The sequence below is a fragment of the Pagrus major genome, chromosome 10 (assembly GCF_040436345.1).
Source record: "Pagrus major chromosome 10, Pma_NU_1.0".
Taxonomy (NCBI): Eukaryota; Metazoa; Chordata; class Actinopteri; order Spariformes; family Sparidae; genus Pagrus; species Pagrus major.
This window is the reverse complement of record NC_133224.1, coordinates 5,754,065-5,779,014: the sequence shown is the minus strand read 5'-3', so window position 1 is coordinate 5,779,014 and position 24,950 is coordinate 5,754,065. Positions and strand designations below refer to the sequence as shown.

The 24,950-nt window shown below is 42.9% G+C and overlaps 1 protein-coding gene across 5 annotated transcripts in view; it reads left to right on the top strand.

The window, feature by feature from the left end:
- Nucleotides 1–24,950, top strand: part of LOC141003401 (phosphatidylinositol-binding clathrin assembly protein) — an 88,103-nt gene that overhangs the window by 49,212 nt on the left and 13,941 nt on the right. For 2 of the 5 annotated variants that reach the window (XM_073474729.1, XM_073474730.1), the window contains exons 7-16: nt 615–721; nt 3,586–3,627; nt 7,296–7,381; nt 7,488–7,611; nt 12,094–12,227; nt 13,704–13,804; nt 15,654–15,764; nt 23,441–23,584; nt 23,756–23,786; nt 24,150–24,297. In XM_073474729.1, the coding sequence (XP_073330830.1) occupies nt 615–721; nt 3,586–3,627; nt 7,296–7,381; nt 7,488–7,611; nt 12,094–12,227; nt 13,704–13,804; nt 15,654–15,764; nt 23,441–23,584; nt 23,756–23,786; nt 24,150–24,297 (1,028 nt within the window). The remainder of the gene's footprint in view (nt 1–614; nt 722–3,585; nt 3,628–7,295; nt 7,382–7,487; nt 7,612–12,093; nt 12,228–13,703; nt 13,805–15,653; nt 15,765–23,440; nt 23,585–23,755; nt 23,787–24,149; nt 24,298–24,950) is intronic. The other 3 variants (XM_073474731.1, XM_073474732.1, XM_073474733.1) reach the window with 2 other exon arrangements.

The following is a 24,950-nucleotide window of genomic DNA, read 5'->3' as shown; positions in this document are numbered from 1 at the left end:
TCCCCGCTTCCTCTTTTCCGTCCTTCCTGCCTTTCCTTTTCCTGTTAACCAGATGAAAACGGACGTCCTGCGGGAGGTGTTATTGTTTACGTGATCCTGTTTAAAACCAAAACACTAGAACGCTACTAAAATTAAAACCTTAATTGCTAGAGCATTCTTTCTTTCTGCAACAGGAAGCTAATCATGTTGTACGTGCGTGATGACATGATGACGTCACGTACGGTGAACAAACAGGCGGCGGTGCCAGAGGATTGCCCCAAAATGGCCGCGGAAAACGCTGTTTACATGATCCCGTTTAATGTGGTCTAAAATCAAAACCATAATAGCGAGAACATTCAGTCTTTTTGTAACAGGAAGCTAAGACTTATCATGAAGTAACATCATGACATCATGTGACGTACACTTAATGTTTTCATTTAGTAAAATTTGATGAAAAAATGTCAGATTTATATATATTATTTTTGACATAATTTCACTACTTTAATCATTTATCAGTGCAGTGTAGCGTTTGAAGAAACTGGATTATTTCTCTTGCAGAGGTCAAAGGGTTAAATCTTCATCTCATTTTCCTGTCCTTATCCTCATCCTCGTCCTCCTTCCTCCTGTCTCTGCAGAGAAATACTTTGACATGAAGAAGAACCAGTGCAAAGACGCTCTGGACATCTACAAGAAGTTTCTTTACAGGATGACGAAGCTGTCAGAGTTCCTCAAAGTGGCCGAGGTATATTCACACACTCGCACACTCAGACACCAGGATAAGATTTTCTCGCGTCTTTTTCGTGAATTTTTACCCCCAGATTTTTTTTTTCTTTTTGGAAGAGCGTCTCCCGTTCAAACGACCTTTTTCTAATAATTTCTTGTCTTTTTCTTGTCCTGACCGCGTCCCCTTACGCACATAGTCTCAAACAGCACTTAGCCATGTGCACTTTCCACATAAAGACTCCATAATGCCATAATTCTGCACACACAGCTACTGTACAAAGAGTACCTGACATACCCTCACTGCCCCACATTTGCTTTGCAGACACTTTGCACACATACATACATACATACATACATACACCCAAAATAACCTGAAGATGGAGGATGTGGTTAGGCGCTCCGTTAGGTCCCTCTCCGTCTGCGCCCCGCACTCCTCCATCTAATCCTTTCTTCTCCCGCTCTCTTCCCTCTCGTCCTGACAAAGATGGATACTCGTGTGGCTCTCCTTCGCCCAGCGCCCACAGATCATCCCTCTTTTTTCTTTCCTCTCGTGCCCTCTTCCTCTCCCTCCCTCCCTCCCTTTGTCTCAGCCGGTGAGAATCAGCTGCTGTAACAACCACAAAGGTGGTTCACGTTCTCTGCGTTACTGTGCACTCAAATAAATGCTCCTTTTGTTTGTTATAATTAGGTTTTTAAGGAGCTCCCTGGGCATTAAGTGTTTGTTTAATCAAAGACGTCATTGAAAACAATAGTAGTGAAATTAAAAGGAAGACAACACATTGTCAAGACATGTCTCAAACATGTCAAACCTTTTCTAATCGGGTTTCCCAACATATTCCATTGATTCGAAAGGTCACCCGGGTGAGGCTGCAGTACTTTAGGGAGCATGAACACTTATTTTCACGAGTTGAAGACTTTCTCTGTAGATTCTGCATTACTTTACACAACAGTGCAGTGTGGCCTTTAACTTTAACCACCTACTGTTCTGCCCACAGGATGCTAACACAATGTGGAAACTTCCACGGAGAGCTAAAACTATGAAAAGTTACATAAACACGAACATGAGATATAGATTTTAATTGATTAGAGTCTCGTCTTTACGAGGATTTTGGTCATTTTTAGTAAAGAAACAAAACTGTAAAGAATAATCTTGGTACAATAATTTGGCATCTCAATCTGATAATCCTTGAAAAGATTTTAAATTGATTGTTAAGAGTCTAATGATCAAAAATAAGGCAATTTATTATAATTTCAAAGGTCTACCCTCAAAACAGCACGACTTTCGAATGGCTTTTTCCTCCAAAACCCCCCATTATTTATTAATGCAAAGAACATATTTCATCATATTTCATCACATACTTTCACCTGCTCGTGAGTAAAAACATCAAATAAAGACTTACACATTAATGGTGAAAGAAATCATAGCGTTAGCATCAAAATGTAACAGAAACGGTAACTGGTGATCGCTTTTACTAATTTATTCATCCCAGTAAATATCAATCAATCAGTGCAAATGAAAAGACGACCAGATCTTAAAACATTGGTGATACGTGTTTGACATTTTACCTCTGACATTTTGATTTTGTCATATTAGGAGAAGCACAGGTGTTACTGAAAACATCAACAATGGATCTGTTCCATTCAATCATCAGAGAAAATTGAATTCAGCCACCTTTAACTTTATTATTAACTCCGCCAAAGAGGTTATGTTCTCACTCTTGTCCTGCTCTTGGTTTGTTGGTTTGTCAGCAAGATTACACAAAAACTACTGAACGGATTTCCACGAAACCTGGATGGAGGATGAGTCCCGGCCCGGAATAGAGCCCATTTACTTTTGGTGTGGATCCGAATAATGTGACAACATTTTTTTCACAATTTCGTTAATTTCTCAGGGAATAATAAATGGATCTTGGCGTATCTATTTAGTGAGTCCAATTTGATGTGGATCCAAATAAAAATCAGGATCTGGCGGATTTAAATATCTTTTATTTAATATTTGATTAAGCTTAATATGCATTACAGGGGACTGTTGAGCCTTTGCGGAGGTATACGCTCTACTGAGTGCTATTTTAGTTTACACCTGTGCTTTTCCTATTGTGACAAAAGTCCTCTGTGTAAAGGGTTAACTGTCAAAAATGTGGCCTGTGTTAGAATTTTATGTTTTCTCGCCACGCCCTTAATTACATCTTCACTCCAAGTTTAATCAGCAAAATCAGAACCTTTGACCTGGATTCACCTGAGCTGAGTTAAAAAAAGGTGCCTCAAATATATCGTTTGCCCAATTTGTGATATCAAACATTAAAAACAGGAGCTAGAAGTGTAAAATGGCATCTTTAAAGGAGTTGGAGTGCACTTGTATCGACCGTTATTCCTATTTTCTGCTGATAAATTTGTTAAGAAAGAAAACTAAAGTGATGTTGATGATTATGAACAACGTCCAGGACTAAATGTTCTGTATCTGTGTCCTGAAGAGTCAACTGTCCGAGTTTCTAAACTGTTTCAGAGACGATATTATATAAATGTGTTCACTGTCGTCACATCATTATGTCGCCTGCTCTCCCTCATTGGTCAGACATATTTATCACTGTCCAATCATCATCGTCATTCACTGTGAGGATTGGTCGTCAGCCAATCCAGATGTCAGAAACTTTTTCCTTGTTTATTTCTGTTGTCGTTTATGTTGACACTGCCACTGCATGAAGTAATGACTCCCCTGTTTTTTTTTCTGTTTCTCATCTTCTTTTATTTATTTATTTATTTATTTATTTATTTATTTTCTTTACAAATGGATCCTCCTCTCCTCTTTATTTTCTCTCCTCCATTTTATCCCACCTACCTTTCTCCCTTTTTTATTTTGTTGATTTGCTTGTTTTTTGACGACAGCAAGTTGGAATAGATCAGGGTGACATCCCAGATCTCTCACAGGTCAGTGTACATCTCACCTTCCACTTCCTCTTCTCTCTTTTTTTCCGATTCTCACTTCCTGTTCTCGCCTCCTCTCCGACCTTCTCCCCCTATTTTTCTGGCTTTCCTTCAGCACTACGTGTGGTTTCATCGCTCCCTCAACCTTGTTTCACCCCGACATATACCTCTATCTCCCCCTTCACTCACTCCCTCTCCGTCACTCTCCACCCACTCCCATTTTTATTTCAAACAAACCATCTCGTCTAACCTGAATCTCAGTCTAGGCAACTCCCCTCTGGTTTGATTGATTTCCTGCTTTGTCTTTCACTTCTAAATGCTCGTTATAGATCCAACAACAGGGCTGAGGTGTGTGTTAAGTTGGCCTCCTTAAACACTGCGCCATCAGCCGTCAGCAGGCCCCGCTGCAGGTCTCGTCACGTGGACTCGAAAACCCCCGAGCAGCTGCGAACAATGAGCTCAGACCTTCATCTGCGAAAATTATTGCAACAGCAAAGGGCTTATAAACAAGACGGGGGAATAGATTACATGATTTCTCTTTTTAATCATCAAGGTTGAAGTTGCCTTTTTGTCTCATTGTGAATTCAGAGGATTCCGTTCAAGCATGGTCTCCATTGATTATGGGAGGACTGGTTAGCTACACATCAGGCTGGAAAACTGAAAACCAAAAATTCAGCGTAACTTTTAACTGTCATGTGTAGATGTGATCGTTTTATCTTCTTTCTTATCGTAGTTTTTAGATAAAGAAGGGAATAGTAATAAGACTTTATGAATATCAGGGTTATTTATGGATTATTTAATGGAAAATAGAAAGTGTTTCAACCATCAAACTGCACCTAATGATAATTTTTATAATCGTATAATCTGCTGATTATTTTGTGTGATAATCGATTATTCGTTTCAGAAATCTTTCCTTCAGTGATGTCGTTAAAAACTCAACGATATTCAGTTTACAAAGACATAACAGAGATTTTTTGGCCTTAAAGGGGCGCTACGTAGTTTTGGAGAAGAAATACAAACTCAGAAATATTTATCTTTACCATAAGTGAATAAAAAAAGCTGTTTTCAGAGGAAAATAAGGTCCCCAGAACACTGCTTGAAGCTAGAAAGATGGCAGGGTCCGCCACCTGATCAGTTATCAGTATCAAGAATCCCTACAGATCACAAACTGATTCATCAGTAATGAAAATAATCATTAGTCGCAGCTTTAATCAGACGACAGTTTATTTAAATATCGATAAATCTCCTTTTCTGCTTCGATGACGCTTCACAAAAAGTCCCACACGCACACAGACACGACTGTAACCTTTTACATCCTCCGTGGATGTGCAACGGGATTACTCAAAAATGATTACAGAGTGTAAAGATGGAAGTTAACGGCATGTGGATCGACTGTGTGGGTGTTGAACTCGTAGTAAAACTGGCTGTGGTCGTTAAATAGATGTTTCTCTTCTCCCTCGTCTGTCGCAGAAAACAAAAGGATCTTACATTGTAGGTGGTGGGTTGCATACTGTACTGCTTACCCCCTCCAACCTGCATGAACATCATACTGTATATGCTCATGTATGTGTATGTGTGTGTGTGCGTGTGTGTGTGTGTGCAGCCATACACACCGACACCTCCTACACACAGGCATGCTCTTGTTTTTCCTTCCCGGTGTGGAGCGATATGCTGTTGACTGAGTACAATATGTGTGTGATGGCCTCAGGTGGATTGCTTGTAGCTCTCTCGCTCACACACGCACACACTGAGCTGCACACACACGTACACACACACACACGCACACAGCTCTGGCACGACAAGCAAAAGGCCATGAAACCTCATGAATAGAAAATGAGGTTTCACCCCTCCGCCCCTCTGTCTTCATCTGCATGAAAGAATCCCTGCGCCGGGTTTTGACTCGCTCATCTAAATTCCACCCTCCTCCTTTAGATGTTGTTTATTTCATATTTGACATGCACGACAATCATCGCTTCAACATGCATGGCGGAGGTGCTTTAATAGTGGATAACCAGAGCATCACCGTGTGATCACAGGGAAAGAAAGAAAGAGAAAAAAAAAGGAAACATGAGAGAGGAGAAAGGAGGGATCCTCTCTGTTCTCATTCGTCTCTGCTGCCTTCCAAAGTTAGCGCTATCGCTAAACATTCTTTAGATGAAAGCGAGGCGCACTCACACGAGAGACGAGGCGACACACTGCCGTGTGTGTGCGTGCGTGTGTGTTTGTGTGTGTCAGAGCTAATATTGACTGGGCATACACAAGGTCTTCTTTTCACCCATTCACATCGGCTGACAGTTAAAGATGGCCTCTTTCTCTTGCGCTGTTTCTTTAACAACCAGGCAACAGTTTGGCAACAAGCCGCCGTCTAGCCAGCCGCAAAGAGCTCACGAGCCAAAACACTCCCAAATGTGTGTGTGTGTGTGTGTGTGTGTGTGTGTGTGTGTGTGTGTGTCTCTGTGTGTGTGTGTGTGTGTGTGTGTGTGTGTGTCTCTGTGTGTGTTTGCGTGCATGTCTGACAGCACACTTTGCATTCTTGTGGATGGAGAGACAGACATGACGTTGTCATATTTTCTCAGTGGAAGAATTTCCTCTGGTCTCTGCTCAGCCAAAGCAGAGCTGAGCTCTTTCTTTTCCAGCGTGTTAACTTGCAGAGAACGTCGGATTATGCTCTTAATAATGCAGCTGTCCGTCTCGCTCCGGCCCTCTTGTTTCACTTTGTTTTCGAGCATTAATGAGGCACCTAACCAGCGCCGAAAACAATCAGAGCTGAACTTGAATTTGCAGCTGAGTTGTGTTTTTATGTGGTAGCGTAGCAACAATCCCCAAGTAACCTGCTCGCTGAGAACAGTCGAGCTCAAATTTAACGCAGCTGCTTTATGATATCTGTGAAGAAAGGGCAATTTAAAGGAGCACTACGTAGCTTTGGGGAAGAAGATTAAAAAAAATCTTATTTATTCAGTTATGGAACAGATAAATAAGAGTTCTGAGTTTGTCTTATCTCATTAAGATTGTAAACATCACATTTCTAAGTTTGAATTTCTTCTCCAAAGCTACACAGCGCCCCTTTTTAAAGACTCTTGGCTTCACAAAGTAATTAAAGGAAAGGTAAGAAAAAGATTAGAGTTTAATCTCTATCCCCACGAGGAATGCGTTGGTTAAACTCCTGACAAGTCGGAGTTCATCCCCGAGCTCATTGTGCGAGTATGACAGGACCTCGTGGTGCGAGGGACACACCGCAAGATAAGGAAGACAAAGAGACGAAACACTGCGAAAGGGGAAAAAAAAAAAAAATATGAAAGAAAAGACACAGAAATGATCGCCCTCTGCTCGCGTGGAGTCGGGAGCAGAAGTGGCGCGACCTCTCCTCCGCTCTCCACCTTTTTCCCTTCGCTCTTTGTTCTGCAGCCTCCTCCTTTGTTCTCTCTCTCTCCTTTGAGTCTCCTGCTAACAGTGTGAGAGTTTGCTGCATGTTGCCATGGCTATTCTTGGAGCCTGATGCACTCTGTTACCTTCCTGTGAGACCAACTAACTCTGGGTGCTGTTTGTGTGTGTGTGTGTGTGTGTGTTGCTGGATGTGTGTGGGGGCGGGCCTTTTTTTTTTAATGTTCATATGAGAAAACGACAGAAAGTGAGAAAAAAAAAAAAATCTCAAAACACCGAATTTCTTTCAGGCCCCCAGCAGCCTCCTGGAGGCTTTGGAGCAGCACCTGGCCTCTCTGGAGGGCAAGAAGACCAAGGAACTGAATGCAGACACCAGGTGCACATCTTAATTTCCTGCCACTTACTTCAGGTTTTTCTTGAAATGCAGACCACGCTCAACCTCGAGGTCTAAGACTAAGAAACATTTAACTTTTGTCTTTCAGAGCGTCCACCCTGTCCAGCGCCGTCTCGTCTCTCTCCTCCACCGGCATGTCCTTCAGCCGCATGGACGAGAAGGAGAAGCAGCAGGCCCTGGAGGAGGAGCAGGCCAGGCTGCAGGCTCTGAAGGTAACAGATTTTGTGCTTTAATACCAGCTCACCTCTGAATCCGAGGGGTCAGACTGAGTGCTGTAGCAGCAGAAATGCCAGCAGCAGCAGCAGCAGTTAGCAGCAGTCTGGTAGTTACTGCTGTCGCCCCTTCCTCCCCTCTCGCTCTGATTCAAGCTGCTCTCAGTTGCCACAAAAGTCCTACAAGTAGCAGGATTTATGAGCAATGCCTTTTTGATTCAGGCTCCAGCTGTTATTAACATGTGATCTGTGCTTTTTCTTCACTGAGAGAAAAACTGCTGACCTAATTCTTCCTCTGGAGCGCCTTTCTTCAACTTGCAGAATCCAATTTTCTTTCTTTCTTTTTTTTTACACGGTGTAACTTCGGTCTTGTGCTGTACGTTTGGCCGACATGCAGTCACAATGCAGACGGAGGCCTGAGACAAACCTCCTCCACGTGTGGTTTGGACGATTTACACATAAAAAGCGGCGTTTATTTTGGCAGCTATCTCAGATTTAGTCTTAGTCTTTAGGCAAAAGTGCTAATTGGTTTCAGTCTCAGTCAGAAAGCTTTCTTTCAGGGTCGTACCACATCAAATGTCTCTCAGGTTAGCTGTGTTCTTCCCAACTAGCTTGTAGCCACGAGGCCTCTCTCGGTTGCATTTTGTTTTCCTTTCTACAGAATTATATAGTATATAGTGCTCGTCTTGTTTTGTAGACGGAAACAAAACATACGTTTCTTCATAGTTTTTATAATCAAAGATATATTTTTGGCTCGTCAACATCTCGTCTTAGTCGTGGGGAAAAGGTTGTTGACGAATATTTATCGGCATAGTTTTCGTTGATGAAATTAGCGCTGTACTACATAACCCAAAATGCAACTTGACTGCAGACATGTCAGTTGGAGATTCAGGTGCATTATGCTAGTAGCTGCTAATATAGCATCGAGTCACTAGCCTCAAGCAGAGACGAGGAGCAGGCTACAGAGGTCGGGTAAGCTCGCTGCTTTCTGACTCCACAAGAGGCCCCCAAGAGGCGCGCCAGCTTTGAACCCAATTTGACATAGTGGCCAAACCATACAATGACGTCATGTGTCAATCAAAATAATGAAAACAAAAGAGCTACTTCATGACATTGTACCTTGGGATCTTGGGAGTTGCTGTCTGTCCATGTCCATGATGTAAATCCATCTGACTCAGACAGGAGACCAAATAAAATGCACCGTTACTTGAATAAAATTAGGTTTTCTCAGGCTTTTAACACAATCAGAAACATTTGGTGTAATCCAAGTACACAACTCAAAAAAATGTGTCACAGAAATGTCGTCGTTTTCAGATATGTTGATGTGTAAATGTTACTTCAAACCCTCTCGTGAGGAAAAGGTTAGAAGGAGTCTTAGATCATCTGAACTGAAGAGTCACATCACAGGAAGTGTGACTGCAGCCATTGCCCTCGATTTACAAGCAGCAGAGACACAATAAACTACACGACACTTGAGCGCTGACAAACAAATTACATATATATGTAAAGCGCTCCCCCTTTTTGCCGTGCAGTCGAAAATCAGACTGCTGATAGATCGCCAAGTTCTGAACTCCAGCTGAGGATAAAGGCCGAGAGTCTCAGTGGCGAGCCGAGCAATAGAAAAGTCAAGTGTAAAATGTGTTGACATTTCTTGCTCCAGCCCTGGGAGTCCTGCCTTACAGCAAACTGTAATTGAGTAAGAGCACTGAAGCTACAAAACAGGCACACAGCAGCTCAGTGTGTGTGTGTGTGTGTGTGTGTGTGTGTGGGCGAGCACACGTTAAGCATGCGTACACGCTGGCAGAGAAGATACAGTACGTGTTCGCTGTGAGCTTTGTTGATCTGTGTGTTTATATGAAGCATGTGTATATCCTGGCAGATTAGGCGCTGCTGCATGTGCTGCCAGTGTGTGTCGGCGTGTTTGTTCGCGCGCGCGGTTGATTGGATTTTTAGCACGCTGTTTACTTTGTGCCCTTGGTTGCCCTGTTCCTGCCAAGGTCCACTGATTACCTTTGGGTTTAGTTAGAAAGGAGAGGGAAGATAAAGTGAGCGAGAGCACAAGAGAGTAAGAAACCGAGTGAGAGAGGCGGGGGCGAGCAGGGGTCGTCCGAGTACTCCGGTCCAGCTGTCTGGCGTCCATATGGACTCAACACACACATACAGAAACACTTTACGCACTCAGCTACTGTCCAGCTGGGGCCTTCGCCCAAACAATAACAGCAAGTTCCCATTTGTTCCTCGCTACGCTGTCAGAATATGAATGAAGAGGAGTCGGCCCGGCTGCGGCTGGTACAGCAGGAGAGTCTGTTTATTAATCTGCTCCAAAGTCCAAATTCCTTTTTAAAGGTGGTAAATGAATGTCCACGTGTAAATAAAATGGACTGTGAGCGGCAGCTCCGACTGAGGAAATCCTAGCGCAAAATCTATACCTCTGTCTGTACTTTAAATTGCTTTTTCTTGTCCATATTCTGATTCAAAAAAACAGAAAACCGTTGTTGTTTCCCAGTACATGTTCCCACATGATAAGACACAAATTGATCCCTGTGGAGATATTAGGTCATTGCAGCAGCAGCTGAAGTAATAAGATCCAGCGGGAAATATAAGCAGATGGAATATAAGCAGTAAAACAGCCAGAATGATAAAATCAATCAGTAAAGCAATAAAAATTTAATGTAGTCACTTGTGGGATTAGGCAAAAAAACAGTGCAGGCAGGTTGAGTTTGTTGTGTAAAAGGCACTGAGAGGCCCCTCGGATGCATTTTGTTTAGGTTTCCACTCGCTGTTATTTCACATAATGTGCAAATGTGTTGTCATATAGCAGCAGGAGGTTTTTCACACTCAGATTAGCAGCGTGCGTCAAACTGACCCTGGAGCAAAATCTTCAAAATTCATGCAAGACATGAAAGTCTGGAGGAGCGAGGGAGATTTTTTTTTAAAAACCTGCAAATGTGTCGGAGCAGCTTCAAAGAGCTCGGATCAGCAGGTAGAATAACTTCTGGTGGATGAGCTGCGTCGTGGATTTCTCACCTGAGAGCAGTCTGAGGCTCGTCTGGTTAAACTGGCAGTGGTCGAAGTCGAAGAAGTCGAAGTTAGCCGAGCGCCACGTCGGAAGTTAGCCGGAAGTCTCTTGTGGTCGCGCTCTGTGGGACCCACAGCACAGAGGATCCGGTTATTTTCATACCGGGGGAAGTCGAGCTTTCTGTGGCTTCGAGCCCCGCTGAGCAGCTTTCATAGACATAAACAAGGCGCCATCTTTAACACTGTATGCAGATTTCTTGATACGTCCATGGGTGCAAGTCCTTCTGTGAGAGAAATCACCCTGATTGGCTGTTTGGCCAAGCAAATCAGAGAAACTGAAGAAGATAGGGAAAAAACCTGGAGCTGTCGCTGTAGGTCAGCAGTATTTGACACATTGAGTGCGGATTCTCCTCATTTTTTTGCCTCAACTTCTTGCCATTTGATATATTCTCGATTACAAATGGCTATATTGGCAAGATTGGTGTGAAAATGTCAAGTAAACGCTGATTTATCTTAAAAACATTTTGCATATCTGCAGTCCTGAGTCTTCTGGTTTCCTCTTGGTGGTAAGGAGAGTTATTTCACAAGCTAGTTTGCCGTCTGCTGTCGTCTTTGCGGTGTGTTCAAGTGTGGCTTTCTGGTCCAAACAAAGCCTTCCCCTCCAGTAGTTTGGTGTGTCTGAGCTCTTACATGAAAGTGTCTTTAAGGCTCAGTCTCACCAGGCGTCTTATGTGTCGACTTCATCGCAATGAATCAACTGGAAACCAAGAAAAAAAATCAAAACGGATCGTTTGTTTGTTCTCGACTTGATTTCACTGGGCTGATGTTTGAAGTCTGCGTTTGAGCTGCACCTGAGTCTCAGCAGGTCGGGGTCAGAAGCTGTTCGAGAGGTTATTAGCATCACAACAAAACGGCGCTGGAGAGTTTTTTTGAGTCACTCAAGAGCAATATAATTAGTTTTAAAGCACTTTAAACTAATCGTCTGTCATTATATTGTGTATGCTGAATCCCACGCCACCAGGCAACTTTTGGCAGGCAGAAACGAGCAATAAACTGACTTTGGAAATGCAGTTGGACGCAGGCCTGGTTTATAGTCTTTAATCGAAAGCCAGTAACTATCTGAATATCACCAAAGCACACAGATTTAAACTTGCGCCTTTGTGTTTTTACTTATAATGACTCGACATTTGGCACGATCGCGACAAGATGCTCGACGAGGACAGAAGGGCTCTCAACACAAGAAGTTTGGGTGTTAGCTCAGTGAGAGGATATTTATACATATTTGTCTTTGTGCACACCTTAAAGTGTGTACAGTCATTTTCCAGGGATTTGAGTTGACTGGAAACAAACCTCTTATTCATTTCCAACGGGAAATGACTGTTTAACCGACGTCTTCCTGATAACATTGTGGTATTTTACTCTCTGCTTTGTGTGTGTGTGTGTGTGTGTGTGTGTGTGTTGCAGGACCAGCGCCTGAAGGAGATCAGCATGCAGACTCCACCCTCTGCCTCCCCCAGCAGCCAGTCGATAGGCAGCGCCAACAACAACCACATCACACAAACCCCAGAGTTGTTCACCTCCACGCTGTCTGCCAACAGGTGAACACACACAAACACATCAGTCAGCGCAAATGTTTCGCTCGACATGCAGTTTAAAGTTCACCTTTATAGATGAGATATGATACCTGCTTTACCTTTAGTGGAAACCAAGAGCTACTTTGTCACAAACACAGCAGCCTAACTGGTTTATCTGTCAACAGTGCAGCCATTTTTGTCATCATGCCAGGAACAACTGAGATAAGCTTTTGTTGCTTGCTCTGTGAGGATTTGGAGAAATATTTAACACTGACCCCCTGTTTTTAAAAAAAGAGGCTGAAAATGATGCCATTTTGTTTTTAAGATGCGTTCATGATGAAAGACGAATCAGCTCTAACTGCGGTGACGCATGCATCGCATTTCTTCTCACTGATTCACCACAAAGGCCGCAGAGTGTTGATTGCTTCTGATGTGAATTTGCGGCATTAGGAAGTGTAAGAGGAGTAAAACAGTGAAACGAGCACTTACTAGTGTTATCATAACAACAGTTTGCAGTCATTCTGGACTATTTCTTGGCTCTGAGCGGTTGCTAGTCAACCAGCAGGAGGGTTACCGAGCCGCGCCAAGAAACTGTTCGGTACATAACCCACGAGATAACGGCCAGTTTTACACAGCGATTATCGTGTGAATGAAACAAACAAGAGATAACATGTTAGTTAGTGAGCTTCATCAGTTAAGATGAGATAAGAGTAACTCTGTAAATGCACTGATTGGCTATTGTCCCAGAACACTGTTTGAAGCTAGAAAGGTGGCAGGGTCCGCCACATATAAACAAAGTGAAACAGTAAAGTAAATGTTGTCCTTTAATGTCAGTTTGTTTATTCAGTCATGAAAACAAAGAGAGTTTGTTTATTTAGGAGTGAAGATTTTTCTCTTCCGATTACAATTTCTTCCCCAAAACTACGTAATGCACCTTTAAATATGTAGAAGATGAAACACAATAAAGTGACGATGTTTATTTCCAGCGTGGTGAAGATAACTCTGAAGCAGAATCGTCTTAATCAGCAACCTATCGCCTTTTAAAATCGACTGAATATAAAGTCAGCGTGCACTTTAAAGCACCGCCGGCTGTTTTCTCCTCCAACAAAACAAATGTTTGTGTAACGTCCCCGACTGGTTCCAGCTTTAATAGAGTCGAGACTATTTATTCTCGATAATCTGCACAGAATTTATTCTTGACGTGTTGCACACTGTGAATTTACCGCTGCTAACTGTTTTATTGCTCCGTGGAAGTTTTTACAGCCGCTCAGAGAGCGAGGATTAATCTTTATCTGTGACAAACGAACATTTTTACTGATGTCTTTTTAGCTATTTATGCACCGTTTATTAAATATTAATGATCTTATCTCGTCTGTCTTTTTACACCTCTCTTATTTACTCTTTCTCTCCCGTTTCCTTTCCTCCTGCTCTCACTTTTGATCTCTTTCCTCCCTCGTTATCCTTCGTTCCCTCCCTCTTCTGACTCTTTTCGCTCCTCAGTGTGCCCAATCTGAACAGTGACCTGTTTGATCTTCAGCCGGCCTTCATCCCCGCCGTGCAGAGCACTCCTTCAATCTCCACCGCCAACAGTGCCTGGGGAGGTACGCTACCTACACACCTGCATTCACACGTATCTGAGAGCAACCAGCAGCGACGCAGATACACAAATTCAAGTCTTGAGCAGAATGTCTTCCCTCTGGCCGGTCATTTATATGTCTGCCCATCCATCTGTCGAGCCATTCATTTGTCTTTTTTTATGTAAACCATCCACCTGCCATCATCCCCTCCTCTTCTTCAAGACCTAATGTTGCATGACCCAGCCGGTGCCTCGTGTAGCGACACAGTTTTCATAGTAAATACTCGTAGTATTCTCTAATAATAAATCCGTTCACGCTGGGTGATGAAGCAGTCAGAGGAGCTGTCAGCTGAGATTCAACACACCGTTTCCTCGGTTTCCTGAGCCGAGCGACGACACTTTCCCTCCTCTATTTCCGGAGAAAAGTTTGACATTTCTTGCTCAAAATCGGCCAACTCGAATCAAAAATGTAGCTCCACGATGCATCTGGAAGCACAGTTAGCGCGGAGTATTACAGGCTTTATGACAGAGGATTAAACTGAAGCCTTTTATAAAGAGTTTGGCCAGACTTCAGAGCCTGAGCTACGTCTTAGCTCAGATATCAGCCCCTTGTGCTATCAGTGGCTCTGACACAGGAGATGAGATAACTCTCCCCTGTGCTCTCCTCTAAAATAACACAAGACTTACTTCGGTAAACGTCTCAAGGCTGCGAATGACGCAAACACTGATTAAGCGTTCAGTCGGGCTGTAGATGGAGAGTGTGACGTTGGTAAATGTGCTTTGATTACTGAGAGTTAGATGAGAAGATTGATATGAAACTCATATATCTGTTAAATGTGACGTTAGTTAGCCTAGCTTAGCACAAAGACTGGAAACAGGGGGAAACAGCTAGCCTCGCTCTGTTCGGTAGGTGGATTTTGCCACGTTTTGGAGCCACGGCTAGCTGTTTCTCCTCGTTTCCAGCCTTTATGATAAGGTTGCAGCGGTAAACTATAACAGGTTAATGAAAATCGTTATCTTATCGCGTACATCTGCATATCTACGGCATTGTTACGAGCAGAATCATCATATGTTTGGTCTGTCGCCGTCCTGTTTTCAGCTTCGTGACGACACATTTTCCAGCTTCTCCAGGAGGGTTTTTTTTTTAAAAAAGGTTATTTATCTCAAGAAGCAGGAAATGGGTTTTCTCAAACCCTAAAGCAACACTTTATTCTGCAGTTTATCAGAAGAAAATGAAATTCAGACTCACCAAATTTGGGGATATATGGACAGGAAGAAAAGGAAACTAGTAACTGAAGCTGTCAGACATGTGGAGCGGAGTAAAAAGTACAATATTTACCTTTTAAGATGTAGTTTCCATGTTTAATCTCCATCATGTTTCCTGGAAGGTTAGTTAAACCAGTCACGTCATGGTTATTAATAGACGTTGCATTGTACCGTCTTGTCTTGTGTCTTTTGTCGTGTATTCGTGGACTCACACAATGACAACCGCTCTCCGAGGCTTCAAACCCTAATCCCCAACAGGGATGTGGATGAAGACGAAAAAACAAAAGGTGCATCGGTGGATTTCCTCGTGCACGGGCTTAACTCTCCTCTGAAAGCGGGCCTGACGTTCCCGACAGCCTCGACAGAAAAAAAAACCCAAGCTACTAAGCAACAACAATGGCAGTACGCTGGAGACTGTAACGTCCATGTTTTCCTAATCTAATGGGATTAGTTCAGCGAGAGGTGGTGGTGGGAATCCTCGCTAGAGCGTTTCCATCCACAATCTGATGTGTATATCTGCAGTTCTGTGAGGTGACGCTGGTCCAACAGTGCAGTTTAAACATCCACACAGGGGTTTTTAATCGCTCATATTCAACTGCATCCCTCAGGAATGGAGAGCCAGCCTCTGCAGCAGACCGCTCCAGCCATGACAGTAGATTTCGATGCTGTGTTTGGGAATAAGGCCACGCCCAGTAACAACGGCCCACAACCTGCAGCCGGTAAAGCTCTCGCTCCGTCTGACTGTCCAGACGGAGCCAGACTAAAAAACTGAAACCTTTTTTTTTTTTTTTTTTTGGCTTTTGCTGGCAGTGCAAGCGTAGCATTTAACTAACCCTCTGACTGGTTCCAGCAACTTGTGGTTGTTCCTGCCACTGGGTGGGTGTCTGCAGCTTTTTTAGCATCGCCTGTTGTTTGACTTCTCACATAAAGTCTCTAACACTGTAAAAAAATAAAAAAAAACACAGTACATCTAACTCTTCAAGCTCACAACCCAGAGTCTCGAGGGATCAGTTAACTTTCGATCCAGCTGGATGTTCGAGCATCTTGAGAAATGAAAAGACGGATGTTGTTTGTTTTGTTGTTTTTGTTTTATTTAATCCCTGATAACCTTTCAAATCTTGAGTATTTATCTGTAATCTGGACTAAATAAGCAAAAAATATGTTAGAAATTCAGGAAAAGTATTTGTTGGTCTTATTTACTTGTAGTTTAAAGGTGCAGTATGTAAGATTTGACCTCATGTCAAATTCAAAACAAACAGGGGGCAACATATAGTTAGAGTAAGCGCTAACTGCTGCTAACCGTAGCTGCAGCTAGTAGTCCGGACTGGGAGAACCGGGGAAGTGTTTACACCAGAGCTTTGATCTGGGGCAGGTTAGCTGGTTAGCATGCTAACTGTAGTATATACTGTGTCTTTACAACACAGTACATAGATGTCATAATACCAAAACTGTTATTTCTTCACAATCGGGTGATAATTTGTTTTTTTTTAAAGCTCCTGTGCTAGCGGTGTAAACACCAAGACTTTCCCGTTGCTCCTAGCTCCCAGTCTAGCCCGCTAGCTGCACGGCTAACTGAGCTAATCAGGTAACGGCAGCTACATTTGGCAGCTACATTAATGGTTATTCTATTCTTACATATTGCACCTTTAAACTAGCAAGAAAAGCACACAGAAAACAGCACAAAATTACATTTGTCTGTCACTTTTTGTGAGAAGCTGTTCAAGAAAATTGGTCTTCGGGGCTTTAAATGATTCCTTGTTTCTTTTTGAGGTTTTCTTTTTTTTTACATGATGAGCCAAAAGTTAACTGATCCCAGTCCTGGTTTCTCCTCAATAACTCGTCTCTTCTTTCAGGGTTCCTACACAGGTTTCTACAGATACGAGCAACTAAACACTGAGTGAATGTAAACTGTCCCAAAATCAAAATGTTGTTTCTGTTTAGTTTCATCTATACTTGTTCAACTGCAGTTGACAGTTTTAATGCTTCATGTTCCTCCGAACAGAAACTCTCAGTCCTGCTGTGTGTTTAGCTTTTAGCTCTATTAGCCAAAACAACACCGCAGGACTTTGCTGCCCAACATCTTATAGCTAACAGCTAACTAGCTCTTCCTCCTGAATCAACACAGATTTGTTGTTCACAATGTTGGGGAAAAAAAACAGGATGCCTCGCTTGTCGATAGTGAATTTACTGCGTCCTTTCTGTCGTAGTCAGCACTGAGGTTAGTCAATCATTAGCTTAGCGACAGTTGTAAACACATTTGCGCAAAAAGACCTTTGAACCTGGAGGCATCCCGGGGACCTCGTTAGTTTAGAGTCCTGAGATGAACCTACAGAAAATAACTTTTAAAATACAATGTTAAGTCTTTGTATTGTAGATCTGCTCTCATTTCATTAATTCTTCAGGGATACTTGTCATTATTATCAGTCAAAACCTTAAAATCTAACAAAAAAACCAACATCTAGACGTCTTGAATGGAGCAGATGATGTGTAGGAACCCTCCTTCAAACCACTTCAGCTTCTCTCGTTGTGATTTCCCGCCTGTTGTGGTAACCGCTTCAGACTGATGGCTCTTAAGTGTTGCAGGTCTGGGACTTTGGCTGCGAGCCCTCTTATTAGCTTTACTTTCTTTTAACCTCTCAGCAACTGACACAATCAATCTCGGTGCTTCTTCAACCCTTTTTTTTCGGGATCCCGAGATGCCCCTTTGCGAGGCATATAATTTTAAGGCACGGTGAGTTATCGACGGCTTCCAGAGGAGGCACGGCAGATAAGAAGCGACTCCCTGCAGAGGTCATCTGAAGACTATTTTCATCATAAAGGCACGCAGACGTTCAGAGAGAGGTGGAGGTTTAAACGGCAAGAAACTCAGAGGAAGGGTTTTTTTTTATCAACTCGAAGGACCAGTCTCTTAGATTTATTTCTTTTCGTCAATAATCCGATGAAAAGACCAAAACCAACAGTGAATTAATGCGACTAACAACTATTTTAGATGCCAGAGCTTCTCTTTTGTCCAGAAACTATTCAGTGAGCCGCACTGTTGCCCCGGGTGACATAGTCCTTCATCATGATGAACGTGGGCACTGTGGGTTTTATTTTGAGATTCGGTCCCACACACACCCTCCACGCTGTTGTATGTATTAATCTTCTGCTGAAAGTAGTACCAACAGATTCACTGTTTACTCCTGTTTTAGTAAAGGTCTGTCAGATGCTTTCATCTGAAATTGCAGCACGTTTATTAATAAATTCGACCTCACGTTGTTTCTGGCTCGGAAACTTTTATCCATCACTATTTTTTTGCGTGTCGTCCCTACGTAGACGACCAGCCGCTGTTCGGGTCAGGATTAACTGTTACAGCTAGCGGCGCATCGAACCGGATCGCTGACGACTCTCGTGGTCCTGTTTTGTTTTCAGGATTCGATAGACCCAGTGTCTTTGGACCACAAAATCATCTTCACTGCTTGAGGCGTCTTTTTTTTTTGTGTCTCGTATTGTGAAGTTTCGCAACGAACAGAATCAGTAACGCATCGGACTTTAAAAAAGGCCTTAACTTTGGCAGAAAACTGGCGCCGAGCTGCTTTTAGAAAAAGGTCCAGCCTTTGTGGGCTTGGTGATGAGTGCCAGTCTCAAGTTTTGAGAGACGTGCTGCTGGATTCTTGGTTTTTGTTTTTGATTTATCATTCAAATTCGATCAGAGCCCGAGATGACGTCGTCGGATGTCTTGTTTCTTCCACAACCAAAAGATATTCAGTTTACTGTCATAGAGGAGCGAAGAAAACAGGAAATAGTCACTTTAAGTCTATTTTCAGATCCTCCGAGGTGTTTCTCCTCGCATGAATTCTTTATTGTTGACATCATTAGGAGAATTAGTTGGACTTGTGCAGCTGCAGCGTTGCCTCATCAAACATTTGACGGGATAAAGCCGTTTTAGTTTGTCTTTCTGGCGAAGGAGTGCAGATCCTGTTTGGCTGCCGATTTCTGGCTCGCTCTAATCTTGTTTAACCCCGTCGATCTCCTCGGAAGTAACAGTTGGAGGCTCGCGGCTCCATTGTGCCGCCTGGTTTCTGGCTTTACTTCCTTCTATTAATAGTGTCTGTGTGGAAGCTGCCACTACGACTAGCAAATACACCATCTGGGCAACTGGCAGCGTCTCACTAAAACCCCCGTGTGTGTGTGTGTGTCTGTGCGTGTGTGTGAAGCTACTGTACGACTGTGTTTCTGTCTGCGCGTGTTCATGCGTCGTCCACGTTCGTCCACATGTGTCCTTACATTTGTCGTCGTCTGTCATTTCCATCCCATCTGTCTGCTTCTGCTCGTCTGTTTTGTTTGTTGTTGTTCACACCGTTCCCACCGTCCTCCTCCTCCTCCTCCTCCTCCTCCTCCTCCTCGTCCTCCTCCCTCCATTTATTTCATCTCTCCCTCTGTATTTGCCTCATCGTCTCCCCATCACACTTCACAAGGCAAGAATCACCCAGGCAACTCCTTTCCATCTGCTCTCCTCCTCTTTAAAATTCAAAGTCCTTTCTCCTTCCTCTGTCTCCTGTAGTCTCTGTTCTTTTATCTGGTTTCATTGTCCTGTTTTAACTCCTATCTAACTGTATTTGTGCTTTGATGTGCAGAGATTGGGAGTTTATTTACGCCTCTTTGGGCTTTGAGCAAATAATAATGTCCTACTCCACCTGTTTCGGTCGTTTTTTAAATCAGATTTTTTACGGATTTGCCAGTTTCATTACTTTTTAATGGGTCGTGATGTTCAACCTTCCTTCTCTGTTATATATGAAAGTAAAACTCAGAAAGGGTCACAGAAGTTATCAGAGAGCTCGTCATGTTTTAATACAACTATATTACTCCCCTGTCAGTCAGGCACACTGTTGTAATAAGCACCTGAGTCACCTTTACCTCAGAGGAATCTTTACTTAAATCATAACGTTGAGAGCAATGTGATAAATGTAGCACTCATTAATCATCTCTAGTCAGGAGTCGGACTTGCTGAATGAGATCTACTAGCTTTAGCTTCAGTCTGTTAGCCTGTTATGATATAAATGTAGCCATCAAGTTCAATCTCAAGACCCCTTTTACATAAAAGTTAGTCAGCTGGAAACATTATAAAGTCAGCTGGAGATAGCCTAGCTAACATTTTGTCGACTAGCTAGCTGCAGCTTTTATAAAGACTTTTGAGTAAATCTCTTTTACCCGACTCATGTGGCTAACGTTAGCTTAAACAGTAGAGTTTTCTGCTTCAACGTAGCATTATGAAGTGAATGTTGATCGCACAATTTAATGTATATATATATTAACAACCGTGGTGCCAACAACAACACCACTTGGGAACGCTAGAGGGGCAAAAGCTTTAAATAAGCTAGCTAGCTACAGGTCACACAATCAGTAATCACCAGCTAGAACCGCCGTTAGCTTTAATACCAAGCTAGCTAAACCAGGAATGGGAAGCCAGCTTTTGTTTACCTCCAGGACGTGTTGTGTACTCTTCTTCCTTGGTATATTTCCCATCCCACCTCCGCTGCTTCTCGCTCACAGGTGCCAAATATTGTGCACAATTGAAACTCTTTCTGTAAAAAACAGATCTCATCATATCTGAAAAACTTACGCCTGAACGACGAGGAGCCATTACGTCAACCCAACAGATGAAGCCATCAGTGTTACCATGTCTGAAAAGGGCTTTAGATAATCCAACCTATTCACATATCTGACACATTTAGTAGTAAGTAGCAGATTTCTCCCGCCTAGTCTTTTTGGGAATTAAAACCCTTGACATGGATTTACTTCCTCCATTCCCTTTGATCTTAAACTCTATTGACTGTCAAATCCTCTGCTGAAACACCTAAGCTAACGCTGATAGCATTATCCACCCCGTTCAATACGGCGCTCCTCCTCCTCCTCCTCCTCCTCCTCCTCCCCTGTTCTCCTCGTCTTCCTCTCTCAGCCCTGTGGTGTGATTTACTGAGAGGCCTCGTGTCCTTTTCTTTTTTTTCTTCTTCTTCTTCCTCCTTTTAATCTCAACCGCTCCTCTGTTGCTCACTCGGTTCAATTTAATTCATCGGGCTTTACACTGACACGGTGGTTTAAGAAACAAAAAAAACAAAAAAAACTCACCCACGTCGCCGAAGTGTTTCATCACACGCTGACAACAATAATTGAAAATGCCGACAATGGGAGAGAAATTGGAGAATTAAAGAGATTGTGGTTAAAACTAGGTTTCTGTGTCCATCTTTAACTTTCTGTCTCCATACGCTTCTCCTCCTCCTCCTCCCTCTCTTTTTTCTCTCTCGTCTGCTAAGCTAGCAGGAAAAGTGTTTTCTGAATCTCTTGTGTCAGCACCGCTGTCAGACCTACACACTGCTTCCTAACTAAATATTATTCCTCCCTCTTTTTTTCCCACCATCAGCTGCCTCACTTCCTCCTCCTCCTCCTCCTCCTGTGTATTGCAGGATCGTTGTACCTTTACAGCAGTCGTCTTCAATTCACATCTTGTTTTATATCTTTTCCTTGCACCGATCTTCACTACCTGTCGCGAGATATTGATGTTTTAACCCCGAAAGGTTGCTCGATAATGACAATGCAAGGAGCGGGAGTTGAAAATCTGAAGTTTTGCATCCATTTTTTGCATTTGTGGTCCTTTATTCTGCTCGTCTTTCCATCCACATGTAAACATGTCCAGCACAGTAACACTGAGCCATTAGCCGAACGAGTGCTGACACGGGACGTTGTTAACACAGGCTCTTACACACCAACACGGGAAATTACTCTGTCATTCGCACCTTACCGGCAACGAACAACCCCGATCGGCTTCCACCCCTCGTACACAAACACGCACACATGTTTAAAAAACTAATCACCGCTGGTGTCAGAGTGTGTACATGACAGCTACGCACAGATAAATCAATCATCTGGAACAAGTGCTGCGAGCTACTGAGTCAGGGATTATAGGCTCGCTGCTGATAGAATGAGGCTGCTGCATGACAGTTTGGAAAAAAAATGGGAGTCTGCGTCGAGTAGATCTGCTTTAAACAGGAATCTCCGTACGTGAAGGTAGAGGCTAGAAAAAAGAAGGAGAGGAGTTCAATTAACAGGATGTACAGCTCAGCGATATTCTCAGATCAAACCCGACGAGCGCGGCTTCATTAAAGCGGTCGAATCGCGAGCGGACGTTTTTTGAATAGTTTTGAATATTAGGGCTGAAAGCCGAGTCGGAGCTCGTTAGATTCAGTTGCTCATTGTTTATTCAGATTTTTTGTGCAGCTTCAGTTCGATTAGCTCGCTGACTGCTCTCACTGTGGCTACACGTGTCAAGCTAGCTGCTGTCATAAAGCTCACATGCAGATTACAGTCGAAGCTGTTTGTGATTATCCAAAGAACGGTTCCTTGGTTTCAAACAGAAGTACACAAAAGCAGGCTTCTCATTTATAGCTGCCATTGATTTACCCAGCTAAAATAACAATGTGTAGCTAGCTAACAATTTAACGTTAGCTATCTTAACATTTAAGATCTAATTTTGGCTTTGTGTAATCTCAAACTTCCCCAAAATCATCCAGTTAGCTAATGTAATGCTCCTAGAAAGTACTGCTTAGTTTCTTCTGTAGCCAGTAAGCTAGGTAGCATTGAGCTAGCATTCTTTGGAAATCAGTTGCTTCTCTTATTAAACTTCCGTCACCTCATGTGTGAGTTTCCCTCATTGTTTATTCAGATTTTTGTGGCTACAGTTCGATTAGTTAACTGACTGCTCTTAGCGTTGCTACGCCTGTCAAGCTAGCTGTTTTCGTACAGCGCATATGCAGTTAACGGATGCAGATTAACCACTCGAAAACTCATTGTAATTTTTTGAACAGTGGTCTCTTGCTTTCAAACAGAAGTACACAAAAGCAAACCTTCTCATTTCTCGTTGCCAATTATTGTTTCACCCAGCTAAAGTGCCAACATGTAGCTGGCTAGCGATTTAAGCTAACATAAGCCCCATGAAGCCTTTTTAGACTTTTAGGTCAAACCAATGTGTGCGGTTAACACAACTCCATTTGTGTTACATTTTTAGGGAAGCTGAACGTCTAAACTTGCTATAGGAATTATACTAGCTTCTTAGCTAGTTAGCACTTAGCTAGCTTACATTAAAGCAGCGAACAGTTAAACGCGTTCCTTACAATTTGACTGTTTTTGGCTTTTGGAAAGGCTAAAGGTGTTTACTGACTGTGTTTTTTGTTTGTTATTTGTCTTCATGCCTCCTCAGCTCATATTTCATCTGACATACGCATGTACTTCATTGCTTTCCTCTCTCTTTGTGCATCTGTGTGGTGAACTAACCCCCTCCATGTTCATTTCTGTCTGTATGAAGTCGCCGGCAGCCTTTTCGCTCACTTTATTTACACGTATAACTTCATATCTCCCGCAGGTTTCGATGCTCTAGGTGACCTGTTGAAGCCTACGATTCCCACGCACACTGCACCGCCTCCTCCACCTCCTCAAATGGCCATCCATCCCGGAGGAAAGCTGCTAGCCAACGACCTCGACTCCTCTCTGGCCAACCTCGTGGGCAGTGAGTGTCCAGATAACGTGGCCCAAAGTGGAAAACAAACACTTCACTAGACGCATAACTTTACTTAACTGGTTTAACACTTTAAATGCCACTGTTACATAAAGACAAATGCAGTGTTTGAGGAAGTTTGAACTATGCTCACTCACTTCCTGTGTTTGTATCCCCCCTCAGATCTGCAGTTCGGTGGGACCCCAGCCAAGAAGTAAGTGTCTTGAGATGTGACGCTACCTTTTTCTTGAGGATGTGCTCCACTGCTGCCCGTCAGCCAACATATAACTTTTTAAAAAATCATATTTATCATGGAGGATCCAGTTGCTTTTACCGCTCGGGGTTTGTGACAAAGTGCCTCTTGTAAAGCGTTAAAGCAAGATTCACATTCATATTCCTGCCGCACTCGCAATATAGTTGGTCTTTAAAATTCACGATGCGCCTCACGGGGACCATAAAAAAACATAAAAGACAGTAAAAGGAGGAAATCTAACTGCAGTTTCTTTTCGTGTTGTTTGAGAAAAATGCAAAAAGAAAGAAAGAAAGAGCCTGACTGTGTTCTTGTTTCGGTCATCTGTTCGTCCATCTTCAGGCCAGAGATGCACTGGAGCCAGCCCGGAGAGAAGAAGCTGACGGGAGGCCAGAACTGGCAGAATAAGACCATGTCGACCACACAGTGGGGCCCGGCGCCGATGGCCCCGCAGCCCATGCCTGTACAACATGTGGTGAGGAGACAGAAACACACACATCGGGGCAGAACGTGGCCCGTGTGGTGATGTGCAACCTACGAATTTACCCTAAAAGGATCCTGAGATTCCTGCAAGAGAAGTCTTGAAGGATGATTCTGTTTTTTTTAACAACTTGGATCTTGTTTTGGTCGTAAAGGTCACGTTTCTATCAGGAATAACAACAAAGATTTAACCACAGCGTTCGCTGAAATCTAAAAAGAAGTTTGGCAGGTCGAGAAACACGAGCGGTCAGACGATCGGACGGGTTTTAAACAGATTAACAGGTGAATCAAACTTATTTAGGAGAGAAAATAATGGTTAGCTGTCCAGTTATTTCAGTTACTTCTAGGTTTTATTAAACGAGGATGCAAACACAGAAATAGCTCCTATCTTCAGGGTTTACTTCCTGCTGCTGCGGCCGCAGAACGAGTGATTTTAAAATCAGATTTCTCAGCTTGAGGAAAGTTTTACAAATAAAAAACCTCAATGAATCAAAAACTAATTATAGAAAGAGTCTTTTTTAACATTTTGAGTTCTCTCACTTTATTTCTTACTCAAAATAAACTGGGAAAGACATGTTGGATAAACTGTTAGCTTGTTTTCAATCTGTCTGATTGTCTGATGCTCGTGTTTCTCGTCCGTCCAGCCTA